General features: G+C 50.4%; 1 protein-coding gene across 3 annotated transcripts in view; it reads right to left on the bottom strand.

The window, feature by feature from the left end:
• Nucleotides 1-25,131, bottom strand: part of AACS (acetoacetyl-CoA synthetase) — an 80,948-nt gene that overhangs the window by 25,335 nt on the left and 30,482 nt on the right. For 2 of the 3 annotated variants that reach the window (XM_008005188.3, XM_008005189.3), the window contains exons 6-10: nt 16,477-16,591; nt 16,186-16,267; nt 12,327-12,474; nt 5,139-5,219; nt 1,028-1,152 (exon numbers count right to left, since the gene is read on the bottom strand). In XM_008005188.3, coding sequence (XP_008003379.1) covers nt 1,028-1,152; nt 5,139-5,219; nt 12,327-12,474; nt 16,186-16,267; nt 16,477-16,591 — 551 coding nt within the window. The remainder of the gene's footprint in view (nt 1-1,027; nt 1,153-5,138; nt 5,220-12,326; nt 12,475-16,185; nt 16,268-16,476; nt 16,592-25,131) is intronic. The other variant, XM_073021220.1, reaches the window with a different exon arrangement.

Below are 25,131 nucleotides of genomic sequence, written 5' to 3'. Positions count from 1 at the left end.
ATCCACACACCTCCCCTGTGCATTCGGCCTTCACCTCACTTCATCTCTGATATGTTTTAGCTGTCCCCACCCAAATCTCATCTTGAACTGTAGCTCCTATAATCCCTGCGTGTCGTAGCAGGGACCTAGTGGGAGGTAATTGAATCATGGGGGCAGGTTTTTCCCGAGCTGCTCTCTCGATAGTGAGTCTCACGAGATCTGATGGTTTTATAAAGGACAGTTCTCCTGCACACGCTCTCTTGCCTGTTGCCATGTAAGACATGCCTTTGCTCCTCATTCACTTTCCATCATGATTGTGAGGCCTCCCCAGCCACGTGAAACTCTGAGTCCATTCAACCTCTTTTTCTTTATAAATTACCCACTGTCGGGTATTTCTTCATAGCAGTATGAAAATGGATGAATACAATCTCACTCCTGAGTCTGCAGAACCTGTGTGAAACAGGACTCTAAGCGACCCTCAGTTTTCCTCCTCTTGCTGGGAAATGCCACAACTAGAGAAATAAGATCAATGCACAGCCCGATGACTGCAGCTGACAACACCGTATTGTGTAAGTGCTGGAACTTTGATAAGAGAGTCCATTTCAGGTGCTCTCCTTGCTAAAAACAAAAGGTAACTGTGTGAGGAGATGCAAATGCGAATTTGCCTGACTGCAGTACTCATTTCACTACGTGTATACACAGCAAAATACCATCCTGCGTGCCTTACGATACATACAATTTCTACTAAAAAGTAATCCTAAAAATAGAAATAGATTCTTAGAAGAAATGAGACCGCACGCTGCCCATAGGATTTTTCTCAGCCCTCACTCTGGAGGGAAGAGCCCTGGCCCTTGGCGTCCCTCCCTTCTTAACAGTTTCACCTTCTGCTTCTGGCACCTCCCACACCCTCCTCTTGGAGAGGGGTCGTCCACAAAGGCAGAGCATTCCGGAGACTGCCCCAAAGGCAGGCAGGACTCTGCATCTGATCCCAAGGAGCCTTCCTGGTGCTGCCTGTCCCTTGCTTTGAGCACGGCATCTTGGTACCTACCCTATCCTGTCAACCAGGTCCCAGAGCACGTTGGGCGTGGGCACCAGCGGGGAGCCATCATACAAGACCATGGCCGCTCCTGTGGCCAGAATGGACACCATCCAGTTCCACATCATCCAGCCGGCCTGCAAAAGACAGGAGGGGTGCGGCTTCAGTGGGCGCTAGGCAGCTCCCCCCAGCGCTGCCCGTTCAGCTTCCCATGTCCCTGGGAAAACACCTAAGATGGAGCCACAGGTTGGCGCTAACTGCCCATTTCAAACGCAGGACATTCTGGACCAGCAACTCCACATCTAAGAATGGATCACACAGACATAGTCACACATGTGCATGAAGACGCATCACAGAATGTCTGCTGCACCCTTACTGGTGACAGAGGCAAAGCAATGTAGGTGTTATCGACACAAGAAAGGTCACAGGAGGTGCACACTTGCTACTGACACTCCTACACAGTCACTGAACCCACATGAGGCATTCTGAACAGCACCTGGCCCCCAGCAGTACGATGGCAGCCATTGCGCAGCCATGAAACAGAATGAGGTCCGGACTGACACGGAACCATCCCCAAGACATTATTCATCCATGATTAATGGTGTCAGGAACCTGCCTCCTGCCTGCCACAGCCTAGGGCTGTCCCTAAATCACATGGGCTATAGTGACCCAAAACCAACGTTCCCCAGAAGGCCCACCTACACCTACTTACCATGCACAAAGGCAGAGGGCACGAGCACACAGCCAAAGGTCTCCATTTAGTTGAGTTGCTTTCTTCCTTTTTTTTTTTCCCCCTGAGACAAGGTCTCACTCTGTCACCTAGGCTGGAGTGCAGTGGCACAATCAGAGCTCACTGCAGCCTCGACCTCCTAACCTCAAGTGATCCTCCTGCCTCAGCCTCCCATGTAGCTGGGACCACAGATGTGAGCCACCACGCCCAGCTAATTTTTTTATTTTTTGTAGATGAGGTCTCACTTTGTTGTCCAGGCTAGTCTTGAACTCCTGGCCTCAAGGGATCCTCCTGCCTCAGCCTCACAAAGTGCTGGGATTACAGGCATGAGCCACTGCGCCTGGCCATTGAGCTGCCTTCTGAACAGGTCTTAATGTACTTGTTCAGTTTCTTTTATTGAGGAACTGTTCCCCAAAGAGGAAACCAGTGCCTGGAAGCCCCAAGCAGCATAGCATTCCTGGCCACCTCATTGTCCAACAAAGCTGCTAAAAGTTGAGTCCAGGCCTGTTGGCTCACACCTGTAATCCCAGCATTTTCCAGGGCAAGGTGGGAAGATCACTTGAGCTCAGGAGGTTGAGACCAGCCTGGGTAACTCAGTGAAACCTGGTCTCTATGGAAAAACAACTTTTTTTTTTTTTTTTTTTTTTTTGAGACGGAGTCTCACTCTGTCACCTAGGCTGGAGTGCAGTGGCACAATCTCAGCTCACTGCAATCTCTGCCTCCTGGGTTCAAGCGATCCTCCCACCCCAGCCTCCCAAGTAGCTGGGATTACAGGTATCCACCACCACAGCTGGCTAACTTTTTTGTATTTTTAGTAGAGACAGGGTTTTACCATGTTGGCCAGGCTGGTCCTGAACTCTGACCTCAAGTGATCCACCTACCTCATCCTCCCAAAGTGTTGGGATTACAGGCATGAGCCACCATGCCTGGCCTCTAGAAAAAAAAATTTTTTTTAATTAGCCAGGCATGGTGGAGTACACCTGTGGTCTCAGCTACTTGGAGGCTGAGGTGGGAGGATTACTTGAGCCCAGGAGTTTGAGGCTGCAGTGAGCCATGATCACCACTGCATGCTAGGCTGAGCAACAGAGTGAGACTCTGTCAAAAGAAAAGAAGAAAGGCAAAGGGAAAAAGGGTGACAAAAGGCAAAGGGAAAATGGGAAAGGAAGGGAGGGGTAGGGAGGGGAAGGGAGGGAAAGAAAGGAAAGGAAGGGTAAGGAAGGGAGGCAGGGAGAGTGGGTCACAGTACAGGCTGGGCCCAGGGCTGCAGGACATGAAACAACTGCCACCGAGGCTGCTGTTAGAACCCAGGTGGGGAGGCCAGGCACAGTGGCTCACGCCTGTAAACCCAACACTTTGGGAGGCCGAGGTGGGCAGATCACAAGGTCAGAAGATCGAGACCATCCTGGCTAACACGGTGAAATCCCATCTCTACTAAAAATACAAAAAATTAGCTGGGCGTGGTGGTGGGCGCCTGTAGTCCCAGCTATTCAGGAGGCTGAGGCAGGAGAAAGGCATGAACCCGGGAGGCGGAGCTTGCAGTGAGCTGAGATCGCGCCACTGTACTCGAGCCTGGGCAACAGAGCAAGACTCCATCTCAAAAAAAAAAAAAGAACCCAGGTGGGGTCAAGCTGCTCCAAGAAAAATCTAACTGCCTGATTCTTAGTGGGCAGGATCCTTCCAGTAAAAATGAAATGCCTCTGAGAAAACTGCTCCAAATTTTTGAGTTATTTCCATTGTATCTTTACTCTCAATACAAGACCCTCCCATTTTAAATTGCCGTGTCCCAGGGAAGCAGCTGAATCCTACATCATCGTAGCTGCTGGGAGCTTTCTGCAACTCCTTAAGGACACTGCACTGATGCTGCTGGCCGAGATTCCTGCTCAGAAATATTTGAGAAAGGACGCGGCACACAAGGGACCATTGGTGGGGGTGAGGTTAGCACCAGTATTCTACATTAGGGACTGGGGACAGGGGTGGGTTGTAGAGCAAATCCCTGCAGCTGAAAGAAACCTGAATCTTTGTCCCAAGCCCCTTATTAATCCACAGCTGGTCACAGAGAGCCAGGAGGGGCCTCTCAATAGTCACACATCAAAAACACACCCAAGGGCACCACTCCTCAGTCTGTGTGAGATCCCAGGGGTCCATCCCCTGCACCGGTGTATGTGTGAGGTCCCAGGAGTCTGTCCCCCCTCCTCCATCTGTGTGCAGTCCCAGGGGTCTGTCCCCACTCCTGCATCTATGTGAGGTCCTGGGGGTCTGTCCCCACTCCTGCATCTGTGTGCAGTCCCGGGGGTCTGACACTCTCCTGCACCTGTGTGAGGTCCCAGGTGTCCGTCCCTGCTCCTGCATCTGTGGGCAGTCCCGGGGAGTCTCTCACAAGGGATACAGAAGGGCCCTGGGCATCGACCTCACAGGTCAGGCATATGCCTGCTGCATTCCACTCAGCATAAAAACTCAGCATGCCAGGGGCGGTGGCTCACGCCTGTAATCCCAGCACTTTGGGAGGCTGGGGCATGTGAATCATGAGGTGAGGAGTTCGAGACCAGCCTGGTCAACATGGTGAAACCCCATCTCCACTAAAAAGACAAAAAATTAGCTGGGCGTGGTGGCGCATGCCTGTAGTCCCAGCTACTCAAGGCTGAGGCAGAAGAATCCCTTGAACCCAGGAGGCAGGGATTGCAGTGAGCTGAGATCGAGCCACTGCACTCCAGCCTGAGCGACAGAGCTAGACTTCATCTCAGAAACAAACAAAAACAAACAAACAAACAAACTCGGCACAGAAGCACCACTCAGGACCTGTAGCTAGATCATTCTGGAAGCTCTTGATGTTTTCAGTTCTCCTCTCGGGTAAAATACACTTGCTTTAACTTGTACTAACCTTCTGTCTTTCAGTGCTCAGCAAGGACAGGAAGCCCTCCAACACCTTGAGTTGAGTTCTGGTTTCATGGCGTGGATTCCACAGCCATGTGAGGTCCCGGTGGTCCCGGGACCTCACATAGATGCAGGAGTGGGGACAGACCCCTGGGACTGCACACAGATGGAGGAGGGGGGACAGACTCCTGGGACCTCACACATACACCGGTGCAGGGGACGGACCCCTGGGATCTCACACAGACTCAGGAGTGGTGACCTTGGGTGTGTTTTTGATGTGTGACTGTTGAGAGGCCCCTCCCGGCTCTCTGTGACCAGCTGTGGATTCCACGTGGATTCCAAGCTGCTGATTCCAAGCTGTGGAAGAGCAGGCCCAACTCGACACTGTGCGCTGGGGGAGCTCTCACCACAGTTCAGCACCGGCCGGCGCCCAGGGAAGCCTTTACCATGTGTCATGGGCTGGTGTCCGGGGAAGCCCCTACTGTGGTATAGCACAGGCCAGCACCTTAGGGAAGCCCTTACCGTGGTGTAGCACAGGAGAATGTCACTCCTGGTCATGTTGCCGTGCAGCAGATGCTCCTTCAGATGCTGGATGAGGGTGCCCTGCAGGGGAGACACGAGGAGTGGGTGCTCTCTGTTAGGCGTACAGTACCAGGAACCTGGTACCTGGCCCGTGCGCCGCTCAGACGCTGCCAGGAAGAAGCCCCAGCAGATTCCCATTTTCCTTCCTGGGAGAAGCAGACTTGGGAGGCTCCCCGCTCTGCCCTATGATGAGCCATGCCCCCATATCCCTCTGCCCCGAGAGCTGAGCGTGGCTTGTAGTCTGGAGAGGAAAACCCTGACAATCCTGTCTGCCCTCAAGCTCTCAGTGCCCAGGACATCGAGGGTACCACGGAGGCCCACCAGCTTCAGGCAGAACAGAAGTGACCCTTACTGAGAAGAGAGTCAACGAGCAAAAGACCAGGGCCTAACCCTTGCAGGACAGGTGCTAGCCCAGCCTCATGGGGAACAGGGAACACGGGGCTGAGGGGGATGTGGTGGGGGTGGGGCGCTGGCAACAGAGCAAGACTGTAGCTGGGACTCACGTTCAAGATCGGAGTTCAGGAATGCCTCAGCTGAGCGGACAGCACAAGACCCTGCTTCTGGCTAAAACACCCAAGCAGACCCGCTCCCTCCCACCCACTATACACTATTACCTTCGATTTTGGTGCTTAATAGGCAATATATTTGCACGGTCCAGAACTCTGAAGCAGATACTATGAAAAGCCGTCCTCTCTCCCTGTCCTATACCCAGTTCTCCCCAGAGGCAGCCAGTCCTAGCAGTTTCCTGTGAATGTCTTTTTTGCTGATGCCAGCACATATTTATTAAGGCCATTTTGTTCACTGTGACCCAGTGTCCCACACTTTGCCTTTTCCACCCAACAGCATACCTGGGACATCTTCCTTGGCATGCCATGAGCTCCGTCATGTCTGTTTACGACTATATAATCTTCCACTGTCCAGAACACACTTGTTCCAAGCAACTGTGTGTGTCCGGCAGGGGCAAGGAGGAGAGGAAGCTTCCCATCGCCAGGCACAACAAAGACAGCAGAGCCAGCAGCCCCTGCACCCGTCACTCCACACTCCCAGCCTCGGTTTTCCTATCTTTCCAACAGATCTTGTACAAGATCCTGAGGACAGACGGCATGCTGCCCCTTCAGTGACCACTGCCCTTCAGTCTGGTCCACAGATATGAGCCTCTGGCTCATGACAAAGGTGCTTCTGGTCGTGGAGGGCCCAGAGGGCTGAAGCAAGGACTTGTATGTTAAAACCCAGTCATGAAGGCCCTCATCATACCCAAGGGAAAAGCTTCCCAAAGCCAGTTGCAGGAGACGATCCCTTTAAGAGCTCAACAGGAACAATCCTATCCAACACAGGCTCCCATTCAGGAGCCAAAATTCTTATTCCAGAGTCCATCCCGAACAGGCAACCACCACCTGGCCCACAAACAGCTACAACTGAAGCCTCCAGAGACTGCCAGGCAGACGGGTAGATGCTGCCTGATATGGTTTGGCTCCACGTCCCCGGGGATCCAAATCTCATCTTGAATTGAATTCCCATAATTCCCACATGTTGTGGGAGGGACAAGGTGGGAGATAATTGAATCATGGGGGCAGTTTCTCCCATACTATTCTCACAGTAGTGAATCAGTCTCATGAGAGCTGATGGTCTCATAAGGGGAAACCCATTTCATTTGGTTCTCATTCTCTCTTTGCCTGCCGCCATCCAGGTAAAACGTGACTTGCTCCTCCTCGCCTTCTGTCATGATTGTGAGGGCTCCCCAGCCACGTGGAACTGTTAAGTCCATTAAACCTTTCTTTTGTAAATTGCCCAGTCTCAGTATGTCTTTTTTTTTTAGAGAGTCTTGCTCGGTCACCACGCTGGAGTGCGGCAGTGCAATCTCGGCTCACTGCAACCTCCACCTCCAGGTTCAAGCGATTCTCCAGTCTCAGCCTCCCGAGTAGCTGGGACTACAGGCGCACACCACCACGCCCAGCTAATTTTTTATTTCCAGTAGAGACAGGGTTTCACCATGTTGGCCAGGCTGGTCTTGATCTCTTGACCTCGTGATCTGCCCACCTTGGCCTCCCAAAGTGCTGGGATTATAAGCGTGAGCCACCGCGCCCGGCCCTCAGTATGTCTTCATCAGCAGCATGAAAACAGACTAATACACTGCCCTTTTCTGCAGTCCCCCGAGACTACCTCCAGGCTCTGGAAGCTGAGCTGCAGGGTGGAGATTAATAAGAATCCCCAGTGAGGGTCAAGAGACAGCCTCCTTCCCCAGGCACTCAAAAGCTTCTTAGAAAGTTCCATGACACTCTGTTCTCATGGACAGTGGGTAGGCAATAATTTGGGGGTGACAAACTTTTCAGGAACTGTCTCCACGAACTAAATCTTTCCATGAATCCACTTAAAGGACAGGGAACTCTGATTCTACGAGCCTGTGGCAAATCCCTCTCCCATTTTCTTTTTCACTTGAAATTAGCATTTAACTCTGCAGCTTCACCCACGTGGTCTGCTGAGAGCACAGCGGAGCTACAAGCCCGCATTCGTTCAGTGGTTCATTAGCCTCATTCTCTCAGATGGCACAAAACGAACAATGGGCCCTCCTCCTCTCCCAATAATTTCTCTGTGTGAATCTTAACAAGTTACATCCATCGTTTTTCCCTTAATTCTTAAATACTTATGGTCAAGTCTGAATGCTTTCCCTGAGGGTAAGGCAGCATAAACCGCATGGTTTCCTGGGTCTCAGCGTCAGAGAGTAATTTCATGTAAGGGAAGAGAACGGGGAACCACTTTCTGACACCCTTCATGGACTTAGGAAACACAAACCAACAAACCAGTAAAATAACCCCCACCCCACTAAATCGGGAAGATTATGAGCCCCTGGGACTCTGGCCTATGTTGCCTCACTGTTTTCAAGTTTGTGGTCAAGATAACTCTAGAAAACGAGCAAGACGCTTAGTCACTTCTCCAGAGATGCAAGAGCCCAGTGAAGATGGGGTACACATAGTTTTTCCTGATTTTTCCACACTCTAAATATATCAGGCATGATCATTTTATGAGCAAGCTATATTATATCTAATACATTTTATGCCCCTCTTAAAAAAAATGACATGCACTATGCAAAGAGCACTAAAAATAAAAGTACAGTTACACATTTCCATTTATCCTAAAATGTCTTGTTTGGCCACATACACCCGCTCCTGCCCTTGTCTGCAAGATTTCTAAAAATGCTCATCTCAGTGGCTTATTAACAGACCTGCGCCCAGGTGCACGAGGGCTGCCCTTTCAGAGGAAAATGCAATTCCAACTACACCTCACACTGTGAACACACCCCAGCTGGCTTTCATAAAATCAGATTATTTGAGTGACAGGACAGCTCTCGGCCTACAAAGAGGCAACTCGGTTGAGCCAGTGTAACTGCCAGAAATAAGGCCTTTGCCCCCCACCACTAACATCAGCCCCTTGCTCCCACTCCTGGGTTTCTTGAGAATTAACCTGTGTGGACAGGCTCTTGGACCTTTGGATCTATTTCACAGCCTGCAACAAGACCCTCAGTGAATCCAGATCTAGGTGATGATGAAGCCACATTGACTCCTTTCCACATTCTGATGAAAAGACTCTGTAAAAAGACTAATAGGGCTTTCAAATGACTCCAGTGTAAATGTTTCCTTTTTACAGAAGGGATTCGAACTGCTTCTAGTTAGAGGGAACATCTGTAAAAGCTAAATGAGCTAGAATAAAGGAACTTGTATATCTCCTTTTCAAATGCCACTGTCTTATCAAGCAAAGGTTTCTCCACTTGGAGAATTCTCTTCTTCTGAGTTTGGGGGGAAAAGCGGTGATCAGAAGGTTTGACCAAGATATGGTGGATTTTTCTCCTCCCTGTGGGCTGAGCCAACTGAAAGGGAAACGGGGAAATGAGCTATGGGGAGAGCTGAAGAGCTGGCCCAGAGGAGAGCTAGAGCAGCATGAGGGTGAGAGCCACAGCATGGAGCGAGCATCCTGACTCTCACAGACTGCCCCAGGAGAAGTCTGAATGCAAGGTAAGGATTCAACAAGAAGCTCTCTTATCAAGCCCAGGGGCAGAGGAGGATCAGAGAAAGTAAGACGTGATAGCAGTTACTAGAAAAGAACTACATTCAACCGGGCACGGTGGCCCACACCTGTAAACCCAGCACTTTGGGAGGCCAAGAAGGGCGGATCACAAGATCAGGAGTTGGAGACCAGCCTGGCCAACATAGAGAAACCCTATCTCTACTAAAAATACCAAAAAAAAAACTTAGCCAGCCATGGTGGTGGGCACCTGTAATCCTAGCTACTCAGGACACTGAGGTAGGAGAATCACTTGCACCCGGGGGCAGAGGTTGCAGTGAGCCAAGATTGTGCCACTTCACTCCAGCCCAGGTGACAATGCTAGGACTCCATCTCAAAAAAAAAAAAAAAAGCAAAGCACCACATTGACCCAGGCATTTCATTTCTGAAGACTGGCCTAGTGAAATCACAAAAATGAAATACACTGACGTGGTGTCCCCCCACCCCCCGACAGATGCACGGAGAAGGAAACAATACCCATTTCCAGGGTGTTCCCACCAAAGCTGCATAATCTGGACCTAACCACGAGGAGACACCAGTCAGACCCAGAGAGAGCTATTCTGCCAAACCAGGAGCCTGGGCTCTTCGAAAATGTCAGTGTCACGAAAGATGAAGAAGCCCAAGGAACTGTTCCAGACCCAAGGACATGCAGGAGACCTGATGACTGACGTGCCACCACCTGAGCTGCTAGCACACTGCTGGGAAACTGGCGACCTGAGTGTAGACTGTAGATTAGGGGACAGCACTGCACTGACGTCAACCTTCCTGAATTTGATGAGCATGTTACACTTCTGTAAGAGAACATTTTTGTTCTTGGGAGATACGTGCTGAAATATTAAAGAGTGAAAGATCATTACGGCTCCGACGTACTCCAACTAGTTCAGCAAAAAGCAAACTAACAACATGTGTATATATGCTGAGAGAGAGAAAGGCAAAAGAAGCTGTTAGGACATGTTAAAAATTGATGTTGACATCAGGCACAGTGGCTCATGCCTATAATTCCAGCACTCAAGAGGCCAAGACGAGAGGATCGCTTGAGCCCAAGAGTTCATGACCAGCCTGGAGAACATAGCAAGACCCCATCTCCACAAAAATGAAAAAGTAGCATGTGCTTGTAGTCCTACGTACTTGGAAGACTGAGGTGGGAGACTGCTTGGGCCCAGGAGGTAGAGGTTGCAGTGAGCCATGATCACACCACTGCACTACAGTCTGGGCAACAAAGTGAGAAACTGTCTCAAAAAAAAAAAAAAAGACATTGAAAATGTTAAAAACAGAATGTTAACAATGGAAGAATCCAGCTGAAGGGTGCCATGGAGCTTACTATTCTTGCAACTTTTCTATAGGTTCTCTAGGCATTTTATTTTTTTCAAAAATAAAAGGTTTGTTTGAGCCTAGTGGCTCACATCTGTAATCCCAGCACTTTCGGAGGCCAAAGCAAGTGGATTACATGAGCCCAGGGGTTTGAGACCAGCCTGGGTAACACGGCAAAACCCGATCTCTACCAAAAAAAAAAAAAAAAAACAAGTAGGGCATAGTGGTACATGCCTATGGTCCCAGCTACATGGGAGGCTAGGTGGGGAGGATTGCTTAAGCCCAGGAGGCGAAGGTTGCAGTGAGCCAAGGTCGCACCACTACACTCCAGCTGGGTGACAGATCAAGACTCCATCTCAAAAAAGTAAATAAACAAAGAAATAAAAGGTTAAAAGTCACTAACCTATACATATAAATTCTATTGCATAGTATTAACATATTTTTTCAGGTGCTTTAATAAAGTTAGACTTTTGGTGAAATAAGAAATATTAAAAGCACATGTCATGGGCTGAACTATGTACCCCCAAAATTCATATATTGAAGCTCTAATCCCCAGTATCTCAGAATGTGACTAAATGGGCCTTTAAAAGGTGACGGAATTTAAATGAGGCTGTCAGAGCAGGCCCAGATCCGATCTGACTTGGGTCCTCAGGAGAAGAAGCTTGGACACATACAGGGAGATACCAGGGGTGTCACGTGAAAGACCACATGAGGACACATGCCAAGGAGCGAGGCCTCAGACAAGAACAACCGGGTGGCACTTTGGTGTTGAAGCCACACGGCCTGTGGTATTTTGTAATGGCAGCCCTAACAGACTCACAGCACAGGTAGGCTCTTTCTCAGTTAATTAGACTCTAATAATAACCTAATAACCTAGTAACCTAGCCTTCTAATAACCTAACCAGTGGCTTTCAAATATTTTACCACAACCCACGGTCAGATGTAAGTTTTACAAGGCCACCAGCACGTGCACACATCTACTCCACATAATGACAGCTTCACAAAACAACACCCACACCTCTTATGAGCCTATTCTGGGCTAACATTTTCTTTTACTTTTATTTTTTGAGACAGGGTCTGGCTCTGTTGCCAGCTGGAGTGCAGTGGCACAATCTCAGCTCATTGCAACCTCTGCCTCCTGGGTTCAGGCAATTGTCCCACTTCGGCCTCTCAAGTAGCTCAGACTACAGGCATGCGCCACCATGTCCAGCCAATTTTTGTATTTTTTAGTAGAAATAGGGTTTTGCCATATTGGCCAGGATGATCTCAAACTCCTGGGCTCAAAGCAATCTGCCTGCCTCAGGTTCTCAAAGCGCTGGGGTTATGGGTGTGAGCCACAGCACCTGGCACTGTGCTAATATTATCTATTCTTGTCTATTCCGATTCGTTCTTTTTAAAATAGGTGGCAGGGCCCACCTACTGAGTTCACAATCCTCCAGCTGGTCTGGACCTGCAGGGTGAATGTTGCTGGTTCAGCCAGCGCACCCCCTGCCCCCAAGGCACACTGCATTGTACAGTGACCTCCAAGCCTGTCACCATGGTGGTAGGTGCTATCCCAGTCCCTGAAGTGGCAGCTCTCCACTGCCCTGGGCCCAGTGCCGGATCTCTGCGCAGCACCCCACTTGGAGAGAAGCTGCACGTTGGACTCTCTGGGGATGGGGTGCAGTCTGACAACCCCAACGCTGCCATCATCAGCTGGGAGGCCCTGTTGGAGCAGACAGACAACAGGAGGCCCCTGCAGAGCTTTCCCCAGAGACCTACCCCAGCGGAATGCACCATGCATTTGGGTGCGCCCGTGGTGCCCGATGAAAACATGATGAACAGTGGGTGGCTGAAGGGCAGCTGCTCGAACTCCAGCTGCGGGGCCTGCTCGCTGGTGCCGGTGGCAAGAAAGTCGTCCAGAAACACACTGTGGGCCGAAAAGCAGGGAAACACACCATGAACGTCCCAGAATGCTGGACCGGACCCGCTGATTCCACCCATGCACTGCCCTCTGTTTCTACCCCAGAAAAGCCAGGATTCCAGGGGGATGGTGGCCTGATTTGGAAACTTTCTGGGACCAGCAGAGGAAGTCAGATCTCAGAGATTCAAGCTAATTGAAGGAAAACGCATTGATCGAGTAAAGGTTTCAAGTTGCTTAATCAGCACTGCTGACAGGGCCAAGGGCTGTCTTTTGGAGAATCTTTTGTTTTCATAACCACCATGGAGAAGGATCACTTACAATGAACAAGCCATGTGTTTACCAACACTGCTGAAGGAGGCTTTGGAAATGGCCTTGAAGTCTTCTGAGCCCATGTCCTTTGTTTGCTGTTCATCACCTGATTGGCAAATGCTTTGTTTCCAATGATCGACCAAAAGGAAGCACTTACCAAGTGGGTCTGAATTAAGATGCTTCCCCCGTGGGGAGAAGGGAGAGGAGGAGATGCTAGATTAATGAGCCCTTCCTACAGATGTGGGGCCAATTTCCTAAACCACAGCTCCATGACAGAGAACCGCTCAGCAAATACCATATGTTATCACTAACTTACTAGATCCTGAGGTTTACAATAGCAAGATACAAATATCTGTCCGAGAACAAATAAAATTCATCCCAGCTATTGCCTGTCACCCAGGAAGTGTGCCTGGGCTTACCCCCAAAGCTGACATGCAGCATTGCTGTAGCTGGCCAAGAACCATCAAAGGGGCAACACAAACAGGAGATTTGTTTTCTGCACTAGAAACAGCTGCAGAAGCCACAAGCCATCTTGGGAAAAGGTGGTTTTCTATTTTGAGATGAGCAGCACCACCCATCTGAAAACATTGGCTCTATACTCAAATGACAAATGGAACTGTCTTTCAGGGAAGGAGGTGGAAATCAGTTAAACGCAGCCTGCAACCATTTGCTAGGGATAGTTACTTTGAAATACAAATGTCATACATCCTAAAATGAAGAATTTTGCTGTGCATCCTTAAGAGATAAAGGTTTCTCCTGGGGAAGACACGGTGGTTTAAAAAGGGCATCCAAAGTAATTCAACTCTAAGCAAGAAACAAACAAAGCCGTCTGCTCCAGCGTGTCAGGAAAACTATTCACTGAGGAACTTTACGGCCAATGAAAACTCCATCCCACCTCTACCTCCTGTAAGAATCCCATTATAAAGTGCCCAATCTAATCAGACACTACCCATGGAGAAAAGCCTTTTCTTTCAAATGGCCCATAAATCACAGTACACAACGATTACCTTTGTTAAAGCTCTTCTAAGAATGAAAAGCCCACAGGGTGGCTCCCCTGACCCCCGTCAGTTCTCCACAGACGGACACGTACCCTATTCTGCTTTATCTGTGGCATCCACAATCAAAGGACGGACTGCAGTGGGAGTCCAGCCCCTGGGGTGTCAATAGGGGGCTTCTGCATTGTATCGGACTAAATGAAGTGGCTAACACGATTCTGCCGGATGCCCTCATTTTATATCAACTGCTGATGAATATTATTCAGAAAAAAATAAAAGCCGGGGCAACCAGGGGGCTGGTAAACCCTGTCTGGTTTTCCTCCTAGCCTCCATGCGTCATGGCCTCCATCCATACAGCTGGGGCGCTAAATCCGAGGTTGGATGAAATAAAGCCAGGCTCTGGCACCTGACTGTAATTTATTAAGGTCGGCAGGGTCCCACAGTCCACAGGGACAGGCACCTAGGCCTGCCTGTGAAGGATCCGCCCATCCTGACCCAGGTGCTTCAGGGGACAGAGCCCACCGCAGCCACACAATGACAGGCGGGATCACTCAGAGCTGACTGTGCACGCTTTGCAGAGCAGCGGCTTATTTAATCCTCCCAGCCAGCCTGAGAGGATGGTGCCGACAGAGTGTGGATGTTTGTCCCCACCCTCATCTCATGTTGAAATGTAATCCCCAATCTGCAGGTGAGGCCTGGTGGGAGGTGTCTGCATCATGAGGGTGGATTCCTCATGAATGGCACGGACTATCTCCTTGGTGATGAGTGGGTTCTCACTCTGAGTTCACACGAGACCTGGTCATTGAAAAGTGTGTGGCACCCCGCCCCTCGCCCCCCTCGACTCCTGCTTTCCCATGTAAAGTGCCCGCTCCACTTCCCTTCCACCATGATCACAAGCTCCATGTGGCCTCCCCAGAAGCAGATGCCGGCACTATGCCTCTCGCACGGCCTGTAGAACCGTGAGCCAATTAAACCTCTTTTTTTAATAAATTACCCAGTCTCAGGTATTTCTTTATAGCAAGGCAAGAACAACTTAAAACAGGTACCATCTCATCTCCTTTTTACAGATGGAGACACAAGGCTCAGAGAGATTTCTTGCACAGGGTCACACAGCTGAGAGCTGAGCCTGACAAGTCGGATCTGAAGACCATGGCCCTCACCAACCACCACTTTGCCTGCAGCACCCTTCAGGCTCCGGAATGTGCCCTGCACACACAGCTGTCCCTAGACCCTGCTCATACCTCAAAGCCACCCGCAGATGCCACCTGCCCAGATCCTACAGAGAAACAACCAGGCCCTGCTGTCAACTCCTGGGCACATCTTGTCCCTCCCACTCCCAGTGGTCACAGCTCATCCTTCCTGCAGGTGGGTCTCGCCTCTCCAACTAGACTGCAACTCCTGGAGGACAGGACACATGCTTTGTACCTCCTGGTGCGCCTGGGAACACCCTGACAGATGGTAATAAGCCATGCACCAACTACCACTTGCTGGAACAAAAAGGCCTCCGCCATCTCCTCCTCTCTTCCATCTCTGGTCCCCGTGGCGGGCATGAAGCCACCCTGCCATGTCTACGCAGCCCCTCCTCACCAGGCCTCAAGGAGCCACGTACGAGGTGCCCTCCAGCGGCCCAGGCCCGAGGTTCAAGGGAAAGCTTACCCCGTGGGGGTAAATGCCTGAGCTCAGAACCCTCTCCCCTCAACTGTTTCAAGAAAAAATAAAGGAAGGTAACTCTAAGGACTTTGGGACAAATTCAACTTTGACTAAACCATAATCCATTTCCTTAATCTCTATTCAAAATTAAGATTCTTACAATTCTATTTGGTACAGAAAACATGTGGTTTATTCATTTATAAATGTCAGAAAAACCAAGGAAGAAAGATGTTATCAGCAATGGGGAACACATGTGTGTCCTAAAAGGTGAAAAATACCTATATGAGTGTTCATGTATGCATAGCCATACATACACATGTACACATGCCTGTGCACCTATGCGCATATGTACATGTGTAAATGCACACACATGTGTACACATGTAGATATGCATGTGTCTGTGTCGTGTGCATTGCATGCACCCACATGTGCACACAGATATACACGTGATTTCCAATGCAGAATTTCTGTGGCCAATCTGGGAAGGTGGGCTTGGCCCCATCAGAGCCCCCTACATGAGGGACACCAGATCGGAAGAGTAAGGGTTCCTGGGACCTCTGTCTTCCGCCACTCATTCACTGTGTGGCCTTGGGGGATTTCCTCTGGGGCCTCAGGTGCCTCATCTACAAAATGACGCTTTTAACTAAACTTCCTCCACTTCTAAAATTCTGAGTGACCCCAAGTGGGAGATCCAGGGGCCTACTTCCCCGCGGGAGCTCCAGTGGGTTCCACACGGACTGTGGGTCAGAATGCGGTGCATTACCTGTTGGGAATCTTTGAAAGGTCTATCTTCTCTCTGGAGGACACGTAAGGAATCACTACCACTTTCTTCAAGTCTGGTAGGCCTGGAAGGAGCGGGAGGAGAAAACACAAGGTTACAGGACAAAGATGCTTGGCTGCTGATTCCCCCCCCCCACACAAAATATAACACCATCTGGGGCAGAGAATATAACACCATCTGGGGCAGAGACTACCCAGGCTGACTCCTGGCAGACTCTGATGTACCGGCACACACACCCGGCCATGCCGGCTGGGAGCTGGAAGGGCCACACACCTTTAACCACCTGCTGCAGCTTTTCCATGTGGTTGTGCTCTTTGCCGTTATAGACAACAGCCTCCACAGAGAAGATGAGCTTCGGCTGAATTTGAGAAAACCGGTCCAGCACACCCTGAAAGCAGGAAGAGAAAGTCATCATTGATCATCCAAAAGGCAAAACCCAGCAGGCATGGTGGTGGGTGCCTGTAGTCCCAGCTACTCTGGAGGCTGAGGTGGGAGGATTGCTTGAGCCCAGGAGTTCAAGGTTGGAGTGAGCTACGCTTGCACCACTGCATTCCGGCCTGGGCACAGAGTGAGATCCTGTCTCTAAAACAACAAAATGGCAAAAACCTTCAGTAGCCAATAGGACCACTGCATTTCACAGGAGAGAAAAGGCAACATCATCAGGTTGCATGGCCAGGTCCCTGTGTCCACAGCACCCGCAGCCAATAAAGAAAGTCGATGAGGCCGGGCGCGCTGGCTCACACCTGTAATCCAAGCACTTTGAGAGGCCGAGGCAGGTGGATCACTTGAGGTCAGGAGTTCAAGACCAGCCTGGCCACTGTGGTGAAACCCCATCTCTACTAAAAATACAAAACTTAGCCAGGCATGGTGGCACACGCCTGTGGCCCCAGCTACTTGGGAGCCTGAGGCAGGAGAATCGCTTGAACCTAGGAGACGGAGGTTGCAGTGAGCCAAGATTGTGCCATTGCACTCCAGCCTGGGAACAGAGTGAGACTCTGTTTTTTTTAAAAAAAAAAAAAAAAAAAAAAAAAAGGCAGGCACGGTGGCTTACGCCTGTAATCCCAGCACTTTGGGAGGCCAAGGCGGGCGGATCATGAGGTCAGGAGTTTGAGACCAGCCTGACCAACATGGTGAAACCCCATCACTACTAAAAATACAAAAATTACCCAGGCATGGTGGTACACGCCTGTAGTCCCAGCTACTCAGGAGGCTAAGGCAGGAGAATCGCTTGAACCCAGGAGGCGGACTTTGCAGTGAACCGAGATAGTGCCACTGCACTCCACCCTGGGCAACAAAGCGAGACTCCATCTCAAAAAAAAAAGTTGATCAAAGCACGTCTTATATCTGAGAACAACCACCATGCCAAGGAAGGCATCAACATCAAGAAATACCAGAAGTATTTACAGACATATACTGAAATAGGAAGAGTATAGAGTGTGTATTGCACTACCAAAAAGATTCCCCACTTCACAGAAAGAGCCTGTTAGCACAGCTCCGCTAGTGTATACAAAAGAAGACTCATCTTCCAAACAGGCAACAACAGCAAAGCAAAGTGGTCCCATAGTTTTGTTCTCGGAATCTTCAATTAAAGAGGAACCTGAATCCTCCAAGCAGTGCATTTATGCCAACCAATGGCATAAGCCTACACGTGCACACACTAGTTAACGAGCCCCATCTTCAAAGGCAGGATCGCCACACCCATGGCTCTGGTCTGTACTGCACGTGGAGTCTGCAGTCCAGCCAAGGGCACTGCTTTCCTGAAAGACGGGATTCCTCCCATGCAGGGATGGGCTTGTTCCTGGAACTCATAACATGCACTGATACTCCCTGAGTGTTAGTCCGGATTATTAGTTAGTAACAGATGAAAGCACTCTCAGAAAAGGCTTCTATTCACTTCCCTCCTAGCCATCCTCAAGGTTACACTGTGTTAAGAAGACTGCCATCCACAAACATGGGTAGGCATCGCCCAGATGGCTGCTATTCCCTCACACATGAGCCTGATACAAGCAGTTCAAGACCAAAACCTGGGGCTGCCCCCCAGGGCACACACAGTGGCCCCAGAACCTCTGAGTAAGGACTTCACAGGACAGGGCTATCCACCCTGGCTGCCTGGTAGCACCACCTACGGTGGGACTATTAAGTTAATTATGCTCATTAGGATAACTAATTAACAGGTCAGGAGAGGCAGGCATTTGTTTTCAGAGCTGCCTCATGACTCTTAGCAGGGAAGCAGAAGCGCTGACTCTGCGGGAATCTAAGGGGCAGAGTGTTGGGGGAGGGAGGCCGGACAGCTCAAAGTGTGGTCCCCAGGGCAGCCAGCGTCAGCCTCACCTGGAGCCCCAGACCTAATGAACTGGAAACTCTGCAGGGGGCCCAGCAATCTCTTCTCACCAGCTGTCCGGATGATCCTGAGGTGGGATAAAACTTGAGAATCTCTGGGCAAAGAGTTCTAGGATTGAGAGTTTATTCAACACTGTCCAGTTTCCCAAACTAGAAGCTGAATTAACAGAGAAGAGTAGGGAGTAGAAAGTATTTATTTATTCCATGTGCTAGGTGCCAGGCACCGTGCCAGGGAACCAGACAGACATGGTTCCCACTCTCTGGAACATACGATCTATCAGAAACACAACAGGAAAACAATTGCAAATGTTATTGTTTTCCATTTCCAATGTTTTCAGTAAACTACACTCAAAATTAGGTAGCCAGGGAGCCGGGCGCGGTGGCTCAAGCCTGTAATCCCAGCACTTTGGGAGGCCGAGACGGGCGGATCACGAGGTCAGGAGATCGAGACCATCCTGGCTAACACGGTGAAACCCCGTCTCTACTAAAAAGTACAAAAAACTAGCCGGGCGAGGTGGCGGGCGCCTGTAGTCCCAGCTACTCCGGAGGCTGAGGCAGGAGAATGGCGTAAACCCGGGAGGAGGAGCTTGCAGTGAGCTGAGATCCGGCCACTGCACTCCAGCCTGGGTGACAGAGCAAGACTCCGTCTCAAAAAAAAAAAAAAAATTAGGTAGCCAGGGAAAGAAAAGGAGAGAAGGAATTAAAACCATAGGAAAAACTAATGATGGACTCGATCAGCAAAATCAAAAATCATGTTTCCAAAACAACCAATAACATAAGCCTCTTAGTAGGCATGGTGGCTCGCGCCTGTAATCCCAACACTTTGGGAGACGAGCTTGGACAGCTACAAAAATTTTTTTTTATTAAATTAGCAGGGCACCTGTAATCCCAGCTACGTGGGAGGCTGAGGTGGGAGGATTGCTTGAGCCCACGAGTTCGAGGCTGCAGTGAACTATGTTCACACCACTGTACTCCAGCCTGGGCAACAGAGAAAGACCCTGTCTTAAAACATAATAAAAGTAAGCTTCTTGAAATATATGATCAAGAAAAACCCTAGTATTTTGGCCGGGCGCAGTGGCTCATGCCTGTAATCCCAGCACTTTGGGAGGCCAAGGCAGGCAGATCACTTGAGGTCAGGAGTTTGAGACCAGCCTAACCAAAACTGAGAAACTCCGTCTCTACTAAAAATACAAAAATTAGCCGGACACGGTGGCCCATGCCTATAATCCCAGCTACTCGGGAGGCTGAGGCAGGAGAATTGCTTGAGCCCAGGAGGCAGAGGTTGCAGTGAGCTGAGATCACACCACTAACTGCACTCTGGCTTAGGTGACAGAGCAAGACTCCATCTCAAACAAAAAAAAAAAAAAAAAGGAAACCTAACATTTCCAGTTACCCCTGCAGAACACTTACTGTGTGTCAGGTGCTGCCCTAAGCGCTGGACCGATACTTGCTCATTTACTGCTCAGACTAACCTTGGACATGGGTGCCCTTATCACCCTCATATTGCAGATGAATAAACTGAAGCATGTGGCCTCTCAAAATTAGAAATCACACTTGACTACAGAAAAGATTCATGAGCCAGAAAACAATGTTTAATAGATTTTGAAACCCAGATAGAATGGATGACTTCTCAAGAAAATATAAATTACCAAAATTTATTCAAAAAGCAGCACGACAGCTGAAGTGACAAAGATCTACCTCCTCCAGGGACACCAGGGTGGGCAGCTCTGCAGGCGAGCACCACCTCTCTGTAAGCTACAGCATCCCTTCTGTGTAAGCCATTACAGAAGGCAGAGAAAGACAGGAAACACACAAGAGAGATTACAGACCAATGGTATCGACTACAGCAAGAGGCTAACGGAGGGGGAAATCGCAGGATTATCTCGGAAGCTTCTGATAAAAGGCAACGTGCTTTCCACCCATGCTTTAATCAGCTGGAAACTGAAGGAAACTTCCTCACTGACAATAGGTATCTGGCAGACACCTGACGGCACATATCGCACTTGGTAAAAGATGAGATGTCCAGTGAGAAAAGAACACGCGGCCGGGCGCGGTGGCTCAAGCCTGTAATCCCAGCACTTTGGGAGGCCGAGACGGGCGGATCACGAGGTCAGGAGATCGAGACCATCCTGGCTAACACAGTGAAACCCCGTCTCTACTAAAAACACAAAAAACTAGCCGGGCGAGGTGGCGGGCGCCTGTAGTCCCCGCTACTCGGGAGGCTGAGGCAGGAGAATGGCGTAAACCCGGGAGGCGGAGCTTGCAGTGAGCTGAGATCCGGCCACTGCACTCCAGCCCGGGCGACAGAGCAAGACTCCGTCTCAAAAAAAAAAAAAAAAAAAAAAAAAAAAAAAAAAAAAAAAGAAAAGAACACGCAAGACACCCACCCCTAGCCCACCTGTACCTGTGCCAAACAACCCCACCTACGTCCCGGCGTGAGAACTAGAAATAGTTTGCCCCCTGCACACAACGGGAACAGTTGCACACAAAATCTGTGAAAATCTCCAGAAAAATCACTAGAACAAATCAAAGTTAGGCAAGATGGCCACATGTAACTCAATCCAGCAAAATAAATAGTTGTGTTAAACCCCAGCAATACAGTTTGAAAAGGTAATGAGGGCCAGGCGCCGTGGAAAGCCAAGGCGGGTGAATCCACTTGAGGATCAGGAGTTCAAGACCAGCCTGGCCAACATAGTGAAACCCCATCTCTACTAAAAATACAAAAATTGGCCAAGTGTGGTGGCACATGCCTGTAGTCTCAGCTACTTGGAAGGCTGAGGCAGGAGAATGACTTGAACCTGGGAGGCAGAGGTTGCAGTGAGCTGAGAGCGCGCCACTGCACTCCAGCCTGGGTGACAGAGTGAGACTCTAAGGTAATGAGAAAAACAGAACAAAAGAATATGAGAAAGTCACTGAAGGATTCTTTTTTTTTTTTTTGGAGACTGTCACCCTGGCTAGATTACAGTAGACAGATCACAGCTCACTCGGACTCAACCTCCCAGGCTCAGGATCAGGCTGTGCGTCACCACACCCAGCTAATTTATTTCTTTTTTGTAGCGATGGAGTCTCGCCATGTTGCCCAGGCTGGTCTCAAACTCCCGAACTCAAGTGATCCTATTAGGCTCAGTCTCCCAAAGTGCTGGGATTACAGGTGTGAGCTACCGGGCCCGGCCCTCTAAAGAATATTTAATCTGGGAGAGAGACAGAAGCAAACACTGGTTCGGAGTCACTTGTTGAAGGGTGTATACTGGATAGTAGAAAGGTGATTAAAGTTAAAAAAGAAAGAAAAGGAAGATAAAATGGTGTATAGTGGAGAGAAGCAGAAACAAGACTGGTCTGAAGCTACTGCGACAGCAGGCGTGAGCAATGGCAGTACCTAGCTGGGGTCACGGAGGAACCGAGGAACGGCTCAATCAAACGTATGAAGGAGGACAGTGGAGAGGCGGCAAGAACAGCCAACGGTAGGGAAGGGAGTGAAAGGATGTGGGGCACAGCTCAGGCTCCTGGCTTGGTGGGGATTACTGAGATGGGGCTCCCCCTGGGGACTTGTGAGCTCATCTGGGGCTCCCTGAGTCTTGAGAACTTCTGGCAGCCCCCGCCAGTGCTGACTGGACAGGAGGAAGGAAGGCTGCAAGTGCTCTCAGGCTGCACGGTCATAAGAACAAGGGGTCTTCCTCCAGCCGAACACGTTGGCCACTGCAGAAGGCACAGGAGGAGGCGCAGACCGAGTCAAGCCTCTCTCTCTACTCCCGCCACTTCCTCTGCCCCTCAGCAAAGCTTAAGGAGGGCAGGTGGGCGGCAAGGGAATGAATGTGACGTTATTACAGAGACGCCCTTGGAGCCGCCCCAATGCACCTTTTTTGGTTTTGTTTTGTTTTTAAGTGAAACATTGGCCAACTTCAGCATCAGTTTAAAAAAAGTGCATGGGACATGCAATTAACAGGGACTTGACCCCTGGTCTCAGGACATCAGGCCTTCGGTCATCATCCACCTCCTCCCTTCTCCATTTCAAGGGTACCCCCAGTACCCCATCCTCGGTGACACTCTTGGTGGACAAAGACTATTTCCTACTTCTTCTTCTTTTACTCTAAACTGCTACACAGAGGTGGCTGCAGAAAGCCCCAAAATGGTGCCCCCCAGGAGCCCAGCAGCACCCGGGCGAGTCTGCAGGCAGGCGGCACCCCGGTCCCACCAGCATTTACTCCACAGGCCACAGGGCTGGCCCTCTTTGGGTCTGATGCTAACATACACCCTGCCCAAAACCACCAGAAGGCAAGTGATAATGTCCAGAAATGGCCCTTCCTGACACTAAGCCCTCCTGGACCGAGAATGCTACCCCTTCCTCCTCCCCAGCCACCTCTGATGGGCAGAAGACTGGGACAGAAGCATCTGGGAGAGAAGCCTCCACCCCCTAGACCAGCACCTGGGCACTGGCATTGGAACAAGGCATCCAAACAGAAGCTCACCCCCAGCCAGGTGAGCCCCTCTTCCCCATTCTCAATACCCAGATGCATCCCCCGAGAGCAAGTGCCTGCCCTTCCTGGAAAGATACCACATCCACTTACCTAAGTGCATGCACAGCGATTTCTCAGACTCTTTCATGTCCTGCTGGGACTTGGGTGTCCCTCTGTTTACTTCTGAGGCTAGCTCTATGCAAATATCAAGGTAACACATTCAACCTACTCTAAGTCCATGGTCCTTACTCCTCCCTTTCCTGGCCACATGGCCCTGGGCAAGGCATCCCTGCACCTGGCTCCCTCCAGCCCCAGTCACCCCTTATGCAAAGTGAGTCCCAACACTCCTGACACCCAAGCTCCCTCACCCACAGGTACGGGGCCTGTCCAGACCTTTGCTGTAGCGAACACACAATCCATGAATGGCATGTCTACACTGGCGCCCTCTCTGTGCCCAGGATCTCTGTGCCCAGGATGGACCGAGAATCCTTGGTTTCGTGGGGAATAAATGATTGCCAGTAAAACATATTGAGCATTTACTTAATGCTTACTATGTGCCAGGCCCCAGTTTGAGATCGTTAGAGGCACTCACTGCCCTTCACAGCCTTAAGAGAGGGGCAATAAGGCCGGGCGCAGTGGCTCACGCCTGTAATCCCAGCACTTGGGGAGGACGGGCAGGCGGATCATGAGGTCAGGAGATCTAGACCATCCTGGCTAACACAGTGAAACCCCGTCTCCATAGTCCCAGCTGCTCAGGAAGCTGAGGCAGGAGAATGGAGTGAATCCGGGAGGCGGAGCTTGCAGTGAGCCAAGATCGTGCCACTGCACTCCAGCCTGGGCGAAAGAGCGAGACTCCATCTCAAAAAAAAGAAAAGAATAAGCAGGTCCCACAGGGTAGGCGGGAGGGAGAAGAGGCTGTTCTGAACAGGGGACACAGAGATCAACACCCAGGAGCAGGTGGAGTGGGGCCCAGAGGAAGACCAGCCAGGAAGCCCGAGGCCAGGAAAGAAACAGAGGGAGCCAGCCTGGGAGAGCCCCAGAGGGCAGCAGAAAATTTCCACAAGGAAGCTGGGATCTCAGAGAACTAGCCCAGTACAGGGCAACCAGGATCTCAGGGTGAAAGGACTGAGCCTGCCAGTGATCTGGGGCTCAAATGCCACGGACCCCAGGCACAGTGACAGTGATCAGGCTACAAAGACAAGTGTTTCCGAATCAGAAGTCTGGCCCCTAGCCCCATGAAATGACTCAGGAATCACAGCCTCCCTGAGGCCGTGTCCTCTGACACAGCTGAAGTTTTCCTGGCTGGACAAGCAGGGGTCAAGATCTTGAGCATCCAAAACCAGCTGTCAGCCTGTCCTGGCCCAGGAGAGCTGCTCGAGGATGGCTTTCATGTTGCAACAAAACAAACACACCTATGAACATGTGTCTGACCCGAATACGGTGCTTAGCAACCAATCAAAACCAATAGCTGGTGTTGAATCACGCTGATAGCCACCCAGAGTGAGCAAGAATGGCTGTCCTATTTACACACACACACACACACACACACACACACACACGGCCACCTGATGGCACTTCAGGAGGACAAGGCCTGCAGGCTACAGGCTGGGCTCTCTGGTGTGCGGGGATCAGAGGGTGGCCTTCCCTGACATCTCTGAAAATGGCAAAGGCTCAAAGGTAAACAGTGAAACAAAAAACCCAAAGCCATCAGAAGACTCAGGACCTAGAGATCTTGCTGGGGCGGGAAAGGTTGGGAACGCTGAGAACAGAGCACTTCCCCAACCTGGCGATGCCCTCTGAGTCCAAAAGCATTAGTAAGGCAAACTGAGATGCCCAGGCAGCCAGCAGACAGCGGGCAGAGGGAGGTGGGCAGTGGTGGGAGAGAGCCCAGAATGGGTGGAAATAAAGCACAGGGAGTGATGGAGGCCAGAAATGCGTTCCCCCAATGTCATCAAGGAAAGATGATGCCCCAGCACTCCCTGGACAGCCCACTGCGGTCTGTGGCTCTGCAGCAGACCACAGCCAGCTGAGGAGCTCTCAGCAGACAGGCGCGTGAACCCACGAGTCCAATGGTGTGACTCCAGCAATAGAGACCAGAAGTCAATGCAGGATTTGTAGGAGAGTGGCAATTTCC

The sequence above is a fragment of the Chlorocebus sabaeus genome, chromosome 11 (genome assembly GCF_047675955.1).
Source record: "Chlorocebus sabaeus isolate Y175 chromosome 11, mChlSab1.0.hap1, whole genome shotgun sequence".
Classification (NCBI taxonomy): Eukaryota; Metazoa; Chordata; class Mammalia; order Primates; family Cercopithecidae; genus Chlorocebus; species Chlorocebus sabaeus.
This window is presented reverse-complemented; position numbering and strand designations above follow the sequence as displayed.